General features: G+C 48.1%; 1 protein-coding gene across 1 annotated transcript in view; it reads left to right on the top strand.

The window, feature by feature from the left end:
* shank3a (SH3 and multiple ankyrin repeat domains 3a) overlaps positions 1-12,220 on the top strand; it is a 1,463,579-nt gene that overhangs the window by 1,236,557 nt on the left and 214,802 nt on the right. Inside the window, exon 18 of the mRNA XM_070897277.1 lies at positions 6,277-6,357. Within this exon, the coding sequence (XP_070753378.1) occupies positions 6,277-6,357 (81 nt within the window). The remainder of the gene's footprint in view (positions 1-6,276; positions 6,358-12,220) is intronic.

Raw genomic sequence — 12,220 nt, 5'->3', positions numbered from 1 at the left:
TAGGGAATGGGGGAGGGGGGGGTTTAAAGGGAAGTTTACAAACATTAAACACTTCAGTTTTACAAATAAAGAGCCATCATCAATAATAAATGATAAATACATCAATAAATCAACCAATAAATCAATCAAAAAAAATTAATAAGAAATAATTTTTTTTTAAATCAATAAATAAAACATTTTCTACTTACCGACTGCAGCACCGGGAGCCCTCCAACAGCGTGCTGGGATGCCCCCCCCCCCCCCCCCACCTCCCCTAGTGTGTCTCTGTCAGTGTCTCTATCTCTCTGTCTGTCTGTCTGTGTCTCTCATTCTCTGTCTGTCAGTGTCTGTGTTTCTGACAGCGAGGGGAGGGGGAGGGGGGGTTAGAGGGAGAGAGGGGGGGAGCAGAGGGAGCGAAGGGGAGAAGGGGGCAGGATGGGGGAGAAGAGGGAGGGGGGGAGATGGGGGGGAGAAGGGGGAGGGTGGGGTAGAAGGGGGAGGGGGGGAGAAGGGGATAAAGGGGAGAAGGGGGAGAAAGGAGATGGGGGGGGGTGAAAGGAGATGGGAGGGGGGGAAAAGGAGAAGTGGGAGGGAGGCTGAACGGGCCGGGCCCGAGACTTCGGGCAGGGCCCGTCCCCAGCACCAGATTTACAGGTAGGTGGCGTTGGGTCAGGTCGGAGGGGTGGTGGGAGGGAGATCTGTTCGGTTCGGGTCGGGGGGAGGGAGGGAGAGGGAGGTCAGGTCGGGGGAAGCGGGAGTCGGGTCGGATCCAGTCCGGGGGCGGGGGGGAGAGGGAGTCCGGTCCGGTCTGGAGGCGGGGGGCGGGAAGCGGGAGTCGAGTCGGTTCGGGAGGAAGCAGGAGCTGGCCGTGGGAGGAGCCTTATTCACGCAGCCCCAGTGCGGCCATTCGGCCAGGGCTAGGGGCTCCGTGTTTCGGGCCCCTCCCACACAGTTTCGGGCGCCTGGAGCTACTGCACTTGTGTGCCCACTGTAGCGCACATGTGCAAAGGTCCCGGCACTGTTTTCAGCGCAGGGACCTGGCTCCGCCCCCTACAGCTCCTGCTGCGCCGCGCCGAGGGCCAGAGGACCTGCAGGGAGGTGGAGAATCTGGAGGGTTTTTTTAGGCGCACTTTGTTGTGCGAAAAACGGGCGTCCAGGTCGGGACTGCGCCGTTCTAGGCGCGGTTCGAAACTTGGTCCCTGACTCCTGTAATCTCTAGAGTTTGGAAGAACGAGAGGTGATCTCATTGAAACATACAAAATTCTTACAGGGCTTGACAGGGTAGATGCAGGGAGGATATTTCCTCTGGCAGGGGAGTCCAGAACCAGGGGTCACAGTCTCAGAAAAAGGGGTCGGCCATTTAGGACTGAGATGAGGAGAAATTTCTTCACTCAGAGGATGGTGAATCTTTCGAATTCTCTACCCCAGATGTTGGGAAGGCTCAGTCATTGAGTATATTCAAGACAGAGATCAATAGATTTTTAGATATTAAGGGAATCAAGGGATATGGGGATAGTGCAGAAGAGTTGAGGCATAAGATCAGCCATGATCGTAGGCTCGAGGGGCCGAATAGCCCACTGCTACTATTTCTTATGTTCTTGGGAGTGAAATTCCCCGGTTGTGCGCCTCCTGTTAGCATCTCTAGGAGGGCGCTAACGGTGCGAAAGTGTTTTTGCCCAGGGTTGGGGGCGGTGGGGGGCTGTAGGCGTTACCGGGATTTAGCGGAGTTTCGTGGAAGTTGGTGGAGGCGCGAATGCGTCGCATCCCGCCGGTAGCACCCCGGGCCACTGCACCGCCATGTGCGGTGAACCCTTTTTGCCCCGCAGTAGACCATTTCCGCCACGTGGCGGAAATTAGCCATCGCCCCTTGAGGCCACGCCAGCCTCGCGGGTCATGAACCGGGCCGCACACCCTTTGCAGGGCAAAAGTTAAAGGGGAGGTGTGCTGCGCTGCGATTTTCTTTTTCCCGACTTATCGCTCAGGCCACTGTCCAATGATGTCGTGGGGTCCGGGCCGCGATCATGTAGCCCAGCACTCCGTTTCGGCGCTGGGCTGCCGCCACGACTCCTCTCATCCCTGTTGGCCCTGTGGAGGCCATCAAAGAGCCTGCAGAACTTGCAGTGGCCCACCCCTTTAACAGAAGGGGAGTGCCATTGAAATCCGCCAGCGCTACACGGAGAGACCGCATTGCACTCCGCGATACGCCCAGGTAACATCTCCTATCCCACCCTGAAAGGAAGTGGGGTGCGCGACATTGCGTTCCACTTCCTGTGAGGGGCAGTGACCCCAATTTCGCTTACGGGCCGGGACTTCCGCGCCGGATGCAGACTGTCTAGCCCCGGAGAGGTTGCTGCCCCCAATTGGGGCGATGGCCAATTTCGGCCCCCATATGTTCTTACGATGGGAGGAAACTCGAGTGGTACAGAAACATCAACATAAATTGATTGGTCCGAATGGCCTTTTTTCTGTGCTGTATATTCTATGTAATTTTATCAACATGTCCTTCTATTCCTTTCTCCCTCAAGTACCTATCTAGCTTCTTCTTAAATGCATCTATGCTATTTGCCTCAACTACTCCATGTTGCAGTGAGTTCCATATTCTAACCACTTGCTGAGTAACGATCAATCACTTTGTAATGGCTAGACTGGATTTGCACAGCTCTCACGTTTCCAGGGCAATGACACATTGAGGGTAAATTTTTGTCATAACACATGGCCAATTCTCTGGTGGAGCTTATTATAGAGCCAAACCCTCCACCCCATTATTTTCAAGGCAAACTGGAGATTTAACAGTGGTTTTACAAATGATAAAGTGTTTTCATAGGCTGAATAGGGAAAGACAGTTTCCTCTGGTTGGGGAGTTGGTGACAAGAGATCATCAATTTAAAATTCTGTAGAGCAATTTCAACCTCAGTTCAGTTGGTAGCATTCTGGCCTCTCAGTCAGAAGATTGTGGGTCCAGTCTACTTCAGAGACTTGAGTACATAATCCAAGCTGGCACTCCAGTGCAGAACTGAGGGAGTGCTGAACTGTCAGAGATGCATCCTTTCGATGAGACGTTAAACCGAGGCCCCGTCTCCCCTTTCAAGATTCCATGGCACTATTCGAAGAGCAGGGGCATTCTCCCTGGTGTTGTAGCCAATATTTATCCCCGCAACCATCATTACTAGACAGATTATCTGAAAATTTATCTCACTGCTGTTTGTGGGAGCTTGTTGTGCACAAATTGGCTGTTACAACAGTGACGACAATTCAAAAGTGGTTCCTCATTTGTAAAGCGTTTTAGAATATCCTGAGATTGTGACAGATATTATATAAATGCAAGCTCTTTCTGGTTTTCTTTCTTTACAGAGAGAGATGTTTGAGCATGGAATGCTTTGCCACATGGAGTGCTTGAGACAGAGACCATTGATTTTTTTATGGGAAAATTGGGTAAATATACAAAACAGCGGCAGATACAGGGCTGGGAGGCAGGAGCATTAGTTTTGGATTGCTCCAGCAAAGAGCTAACATGGATACATTGGGCCGAATGGCCTCCTTCTGTAGTATAAACTTTTATGGTTGTAAAGGATGCTCTATATCCTGTGGCATGCCAAAAATAAACATTTGCAACTCATTTCCCGCCAAGCCCTGGAAGCAGATCCCAATCTGTTAAAGAGATTTATTGTAACATATCTCCTCAATCTCTTAGTGACAATTTTCAATTGATAGCGCCTCATCACTGACTTTCCAAATAGACAACATAATCTTTCCTACACCCCATGAATTTAGGTGATGAAGATGGTGGTTTCCTGATATCAAAGCAGTACAGAACTCTGTTCACCTTTTCCACTTGAGCACTGTATACTGGATGGAAAGGAGTGTTTCTTTCACATTGAGTAGAGGAGACTGATGGTGGCCAAGGCCATGAACAGTGAGGCCCTCACTTACAAATGTGGTAAAGCCTAATGCACGGTTCCATCATTGTGCCCAGGAAGGCATGTTTCAGGCATCCACAGTCAAGACAACACAGGTTACATACAGAGTAAAGCTCCCTCTACACTGTCCCATCAAACGTTCCCAGGACAGGTTAGATACAGAGTAAAGATCCCTGCACACTGCTCCATCAATTACTCAGAGGACAGCTATAACACAGGTTAGGTAATTACAGAGTAAAGCTTCTTCTACACTGTCCCATCAAACACTTGTAGGGCAGGTACAGAGTAAAGCTCCCTCTATACTGACCCATCAATCAGATAGGGCCTTAGATTTATTTTCTCATCTGATGGATAGCATTTTCCATAATCTAGCATTCCCTCAGTACTGCATTGGAGTGTCAGCTGAGATTATGTGCTAAGGTCCTGGAGGAGGTTTTGAACCCACAACCTTCTGACTGAGCCAAACTGACACCTGTTAATAGCTGGTCTGATCCAAAAATCACAAAGCTAAAAGCACTATTACCTATAATCTCACTGACTCAGTATAAAGAAAGCACATAACTTAATTCCAAAATATTCCATACAGTTACATATGTACGTGTGCTTATATGTATTTGTGTGTATGTATGTATGTGTTTATATATGCGTGCGTTTGTGTGTGTGTGTGTGTGTGTGTATATATATATATATTTTTTTTTTTTATTCGCTACTGGGATGTGTTGCCCATCCCTAATTGCCCTTGAGAAGGTGGTGGTGAGCCACCTTATTGAACCTCTGCGGTCTGCGTGTTGAAGGTACTCCCACAGCGCTGTTAGGAAGGGAATTCCATATATGCATGTGTAGGTATATAAATATATATATGCAAATGTGTGTGTGTATATATATATATATGTTTGTGTGTGTATGTATGTGTATATATATATATATATTATATACGTACAGCAACTTGTTATCTCCATGATTCCCTCAGCTCTAAATTTCCAGTACAGTAACACTGAGATGTCAACTTGTTTATTTGTTAGGAGCCGGGTTAATTTTTAACAAGATTGAACTTTCCGCCTTGCGGCAAAGCGATAAGGTTGCACTTTACTGAAAGGGGCAAAAAGCATGTCACAAATACTGAAGGGTGTAGGAAGGCGAGGGAGATAAGGAAGGGGAAAGAAAAGGAACAGAGAACGAGGAGGTGGCAGAGAACACATGAGCACAAGGTGGAGAGGAGGAGCAGCCGGAGAGAGAAGGAGAGCGAGGCGGACAGAAGGACTAGGGAGCGAGGGTCAGAGGACAGTCGGTGCTGTACTTGCAGTTGGCCGAGTTAAACCTAATCTGTGCCACCTTGGAAGCTCTGTCAGTCTGCCTACTCACCTCACAGAAGGAACGTCGACAAGCTGTTTGTGATGAAGCGACAGTTTGGGTTGGGTGATTGTTTAGGAGGAAGCAGTTCACAAACCATTTAAAAATCAGAGCTGGAATAATTTTTCTGTGTGCCGATGCCGTCATTCTCGGACCCAGCTCTCAAGGATGTTCTGAGTCCTCCTCACAGGCAGTAACCTGAGTCCTGACACAGGCCAGATCCACATCTCGCACTCCAGTGGTTTTAATCTTTGTTACCTCGTACAAAGCCTGTTTTCTTTTTTATATATATATAGAGAGAGAGATATTTTACATATATAGAACTTATTTACAAATGGATACAGCCCGACCCTGACTGAAGAACTCACATTCACATTTCGTACTTGTCACAGAGTGTCTGAAGCACGGCTATAGAGCGAGCGAGGGAGGGTGGGAGTAGGAGGAGGAGGAGGAGGAGGAGGAGGAAGGGGTTGCCTGCTGGCCTTGTTTCCATGGTATTCCCTGTTGAACATTTGAATGCCGTATTGTTCGTATACAAGCCAGAGCCTGGAAAAATCTCGGCACACCTGAGACTGTGACAGCGGACTGAATTCTTTTACGCTTCTGACTTGGATGTTTTAAGAGGGGAAACATCAAAAGAAAAAAATGATTTTTCCCGACATCTGTGTGTGTGTGAGGTGAAGGGTGGCTTAAAAATAATTTTACTGCTGTCTAACTGAGAACCCAGACTGACACTGCCACATTCTGGGGATGAATTAGTACTCTTTAGGAAGCATGCAGGCTGAACCCAGCAGAGAATTTATGTGGTGCGCTTCACATCCCAGAACCTGCTAGGCCCGAGCTTCCACGAGGGATAGTATGAAGAAGTTTGCTTCCACGCGCAGTTTGAACAAGATCCTCCAGCAGTGCGATGATTCCTGTCAGGATTACGACGAGATTCAGGCAGTGGAGAAAAAATGGCACCTGCACATCGGAGGTGCTAGAAAGGTCCTGGGCAGAAAGTCAAACCTCTCATCTCTTTTTATTTCAGCCCCGCCACCCCCGAAGAGAGCACCAAGTACCACACTGACTCTCCGCTCCAAATCCATGACTGCTGAACTCGAGGAGCTGGGTAAGATATCTTTAATTTATTAATACACTGTACTTTCTGATTGATAAATAAACCAACTGGCGATTCACTTCCGTCTGGTACTGTACGGTTCGTGTGTGTCACAGTGTCAGCTCCTGTACTTGTACAGTACACACTAGGTAAAACGAAACAATTCACTCCCGTCTGATACTGTGTCTAAGTCTCAGGTCCTGTACATGTAGAGTACACACTAAGTAAAGGGAACTATTCACTTTTGTCTGGTACCGTACAGCTCGTGTGTGTCTCAGTGTCGGTTCCTGTACAAGTATAGTACATAGTGGGTAAAAGGGAACGATTCACTCCCATCTGGTACTGTGTGGCTCATGTGTGTCTAAATATCATATGCTGTACATTTACTTATTTGAAGTCGGGAGGTGGGCGTTGCTGGCAAGGCCAGCATTTATTGCCCGGTCCTGGTTGCCCTGTGAAGGCAGTGATTGTAAGCCTTCTCCTTGAACTGCTGCAGTTCTTGTGGTTATGGCACTGCCATGAATTGTAGTGAGTGTTTTTACAACTGATTGGCTCGTGAGTCAAAAAGTACTAGGACTCAGCCAATGTGAGCCTGGAGTCAGCTGGAGGCCAGATCGGGCAACAGTGAAAGGCTCCCTGGCCTATGGTACATATTGGATGAAAAGGAATCATTACTCCTGCCTCATACTTTACTACTCCCAGTGCCAAGGCATCAGTTTCTGTACCTATACATACAGGGTAAACAGGAACACTTCACTCCCCCCGATACTATGTGACTTGAGTGTCTCAATGTTAGTATCAGTACAAAAGAACATATGACAAGTTATAGAAAAAGCCAAAATGGCCACAAAAGCTCATCCCTTTAGTGTGTTAACTCTCCCATCGAAGCACTTCCCTCTAATGTGCTAACTCTCCCATCAAAGCTCTTCCCTCTAGTACCCTAACTCTCCCATCAAAGGCCCTCCCTCAAGTACCCTAACAGTTCCATCGAGCCCTGTCCCTCTAGTACCCATCATGGTATTTTTACTAACTCTGGTGTTTTTGTCTCTATCCTCCTGTAATGTATTTGCTTCATGGGTTCTTTGCTTAAGAATTCATAGAAACATATTGCTATGAAGAACTATTTGGTTTATTAACAAAGGTTTAACAATCACACTACACATTATCAGTTCATCCACTCCTCCCACCTGAAAAATTATTTCAAACATCTTTCACTCTTTGAGTAAAGAAGTTCTTCCTCACACCAGCTTTACATTTTTGTTTCACCAATTTCCATTCCCTTCCTCTGGTCCTACTGGCTTATTGTGAGGTGCCCCTTTTCGATGACATGTATCCCCTCCTAGAGCCTCCTCCTCCCACTAACTACCTTTTCTCAAAACTGTACAGTCTGAGCTTCTTTAATCTTTGCCTATCCCCTTTTATACTGAGCTCAGTTTCATTCCTCTCTCTGCTACTGTTACAGTCCCTGTAGATGTTTTTCAATGTGATCACAGGGGAGTAACTTAGTTTACCATTTTGCATTCTACTGCCTTGGCTACAAATCCCAACATTCCATTCGCTTTGTGTGTCTCAGTGTCAGCTCTTGTTCATGTACAGTACACACGGTAAAAGGGAATGACTCACTCCCATCTGGTACTATACAGCTCGTGTGTGGCTCAGTATCAGGTGCTGTACACGTACAGTACACACAGGGTAATAAAGGAATAATTTAGCCCTAACCTGTACTGTACGGCCCATGTGAGTATTGATCTCATGCGTAGGATTACTGAACCAACAAACACCTAACTCATGAGGCCCACTCATGATTAATCAAGGATTGAAAGCCTTTCAGTGGCAAATATTGTTTGTACATGAGTGCAGTACAAAGAGATTCATTTCTATCTATTAATGTTTGAGTCCGAGTTCTTGCAATCACAGAGGTGAGTTCAGAACTTGTTGCCTCTGCAGTTGGTGGTTTCTTTTTACCTCTCTCTGGGTGACAGGGCCTTCCATTTTGAAAACCCTGTTAGTGACGATCAGGGTTATTGGCAGGATCTTGTGAGGGGACTGCACCATTGGCTGCATTGGTTAATACAATTTGGCACTGAGCTACGCAGAGCAAAATGTCCTGGGTCTCCAGGTCTGTGCTGAGTTCACTGATCTTGGCTGGAATTAAGGTTCTCAACCCTCCCGCTTTTAGCAGGAGTGTCCCAGTATCGGGGCTTCCTTCCTGAACGCTGCCTCCGGCAGCCCAGGAGATCAGCCATTTAAATTTCCCGCCAGTGCGTCCTCTCCCCGTGGTTGCTGCTTAGAAAAACCTCCTGCTCAGTGATGTCACCTAACCACTGCAGAGAACCATGACCAGCTGGAGTGCTGGGAACAGTTGGGAGGGGGCTGCTGGAGAATTGGGAATAGAGTGAGAGCCAGAATTCAGGGGGACTGGAAAGTGTAGGGGGGTAAGAGAGGGAGATTCCGGAATTGGCTCTTCTCACCTGAGGATTTAACATCCAATAAAAATAAGGGGAACCTGAAGCTCCCGAGGCAGGAGGGTTTTGCAATTATCAAGTGCCTCTTCTAATTCTTATTATGGACTATTCAGAGTTTCAATACTTTCATGTCACATCTTACGAGCATTTGAAATCCAATCATTATTGTTTTCTATTGTATTTCTAAGAGAGGCTTTGAAGTAGATCACCTCTCCTGTCTATTGGTGTGGAAATAGAGACTGGAGAATGGGGGCTTGGAGAGGGAGAGAAGGGGAACGGGAGAGAGTGTTGTGTATGGTGAAAGAGTCAGACTGAACTCTGTGAGCTCAAAGTAAAGTGTGACCTCAGTCTTTTATTGCAGGTCTCCAGAGTGCCTCTCCAACCTGTGAAGCACTCTTAAATACCTGTGCTCCCAAGGGATTATGAGAACCCTTGGGTCTCCGAGGGATGAGCCCTCTGGTGGCTGTACAGAGTAAATACAAGTCCACATATATAACCACATTTCCCCCCCCCCCCCCCAAAGTCAATTGTGTAATTATTTACAATGTGAGTCGATCTGGGGCCCTTCTTGCCCTGGTTGATCGTCTCGGTGTGAAAGCTGGTGTTGTTGAATCATTTGTTGGGCCCTCGCTGGGCTTCTGTACAGCTGGCCTTGCTGGGCAGCCTGGTATGTTGGACCCCTGCAGGGCTGCTGTGGATGATGGGTTCTACTCCGTGGCCAACCGTGGTGTCGGTTGCCACTGGTATGTGTGTTGGGGGATCAAAAAAGGTAGGGTCCAAGGTGCATTGCTCAGGGTAGTCCGTGAATCTGAGTTTGATTTGGTCCAAGTGTTTCCGGTGAATGAGTTCATTTGAAAGTTTGACCCGAAAGACCCTGCTCCCCTCTTTGGCCACGAGAGTGCCGGGAAGCCACTTGGGACCTTGTCCATAATTCAATACAAATACAGGATCATTGATTTCAATCACGCGTGACACATTTGCACTATCATGTTATGCACTTTGTTGAAGCCGCCTGCTCTCTACCTGTTCATGTAAATCAGGGTGAACTAACGAGAGACTTGTCTTAAGTGCTCTTTTCAAGAGCAGTTCAGCAGATGGGATCCCAGTGAGTGAGTGGGGTACCGTGCAGTAGCTAAGCAGAACTCGGGATAGGCGAGTCTGCAGTGAGCCTTCAGTTACCCTCTTCAAGCCTTGCTTGATGGTTTGCACTGCTCTCTCTGCCTGACCATTGGACGCTGGTTAAATGGGGCAGATGTGACATATTTGATCCCGTTATGGGTCATGAATTCTTTCAACTTAGCACTGGTAAAACATGTCCCGTTGTTGCTCACCAGGACATCAGGTAAGCCGTGTGTGGCAAACATGGCCCGCAGGCTTTCAGTGGTGGCAGCGGACATGCAAGCCGACATTATCTCACATTCAATCCACTTGGAGTACGAATCTACAACCACAAGGAATATTTTACCCAAGAGCGGGCCTGCATAGTCGACGTGTACCCTAGACCACGGTTGGGAGGGCCAAGACCATAAACTTAGAAGCGCCTCTCTGGGTACATTGCTTAACTGCGAGCATGTATTACATCTGTGACCGCAGGACTCTAAGTCCGCATCTATAATAGGCCACCACACGTGGGATCTGGCTATCACTTTCATCATTAAGGTGCCTGGGTGGGTACTGTGGAGGTCATTGATGAAGATGTCTCTGCCCTTCTTGGGGACCAATACTCGATTGCCCCACAGAAGGCAGTCTGCCTGTATAGACATTTCATCTTTGCGCCGCTGGAACGGCTTTATCTCTTCCTGCATTTCCACTGGAACACTGGACCAGCTCCCGTGAAGCACACAGCTTTTGACTAGAGATAATAAGGGGTCCTGGCTTGACCAGGTTTTGATCTGCCGGGCAGTGACGGGTGATTGCTCACTCTCAAATGCTTCCATAATCATGGCTAGATCTGCGGGCTGCGCCATTTCCACCCCCGTGGTGGGCAATGGCAGCCTACTGAGAGCATCAGCGCAGTTTTCTGTGCCTGGCCTGTGGCGGATGGCGTAGTTGTATGCAGACAACGTGAGCGCCCATCTCTGGATGCGGGCCGATGCGTTGGTATTTATCCCTTTACTCTCGGAAAACAGGGATATAAGTGGCTTATGGTCAGTTTCCAATTCGAATTTTAGCCCACACAGGTATTGATGCATTTTCTTTACCCCATATACGCTTCTTTTTCAATCATGCTGTAAGCTCTCTCGGCCTTAGACAGACTCCTGGATGCATAAGCAACCGGTTGCAGTTTCCCGAAATCATTAGCTTGTTGCAATACACACACAACGCCATATGACGACGCATCACATGCTAGTACCAAATGCTTACATGGATCATACAACACAAGCAATTTGTTTGAGCATAATAATTTTCTCACTTTTACAAAGGCATTTTCTTGGCTTTTGCCCCAAACCCATTCGCCACCTTTTCGTAGTAAGACATGTAATGGTTCTAGCAGGGTGCTGAGACCTGGTAAGAAGTTACGAAAGTAGTTCAAGAGTCCCAGAAACGACCGCAGCTCCGTCACGATCTGTGGCCTCGGTGTGTTCTCGATTGCCTCCGTCTTCGCGTTGGTGGGCCTGATGCCGTCCGCCGCAATCCTCCTTCCCAGGAACTCCACTTCAGGCGTTTTAACCTGAGTACCCACGCGGTTGAGTCGACTAAGAACCTCCTCCAGGTTCTGCAAGTGCTCGATTGTGTTCCGAGCTGTGACCAAGATGTCGTCCTGGAAGACCACGGTGTGCGGGACCGACTTCAGTAAACTTTCCATGTTTCTCTGGAATATTGCCGCCGCTGATCGGATTCCAAATGGGCATCTGTTATAAACAAAAAGACTGTTGTGCGTGTTGATGCAGGTGAGAGCCTTCGATGATTCCTCCAGTTCCTGCGTCATGTAGGCTGAAGTCAGATCCAGCTTCATGATCGTCTTTCCTCCCGCCAGCGTTGCAAAGAGGTCGTTGGCTTTTGGTAGTGGGTATTGGTCCTGCAGGGAGAAACAATTGCTGGTTACTTTGTAATCGTCACAGATTCTGACGGTGCCGTCTCCCTTGAGGGACAATAGGACTGGCCCACTCGCTGAACTCAATCGGTGAAATGATGCCCTCTCGTTGCAGCCGGTCTAGCTCAATCTCTACCCTTTCATCATGTACGGTACTGCTCTCGCCTTGTGATGGATGGGTCGCGCCCCCGGAATTAGGTGGATCTGCACTTTTGCTCCTTAGAATTCCCCGATACCTGGTTCGAACAGCGAAGGAAATTTGTTTAAGACCTGGGCACACGAAGTGTCATCAGCGGGCGATAGCACTCGGACGTCGTCCCAGTTCCAGCGTATCTTTCCCAGCCAGCTCCTGCCGAGCAGCGTGGGACCATCACCC

Source organism: Pristiophorus japonicus, chromosome 13 (genome assembly GCF_044704955.1).
Source record: "Pristiophorus japonicus isolate sPriJap1 chromosome 13, sPriJap1.hap1, whole genome shotgun sequence".
Taxonomy (NCBI): Eukaryota; Metazoa; Chordata; class Chondrichthyes; family Pristiophoridae; genus Pristiophorus; species Pristiophorus japonicus.
This window is presented reverse-complemented; position numbering and strand designations above follow the sequence as displayed.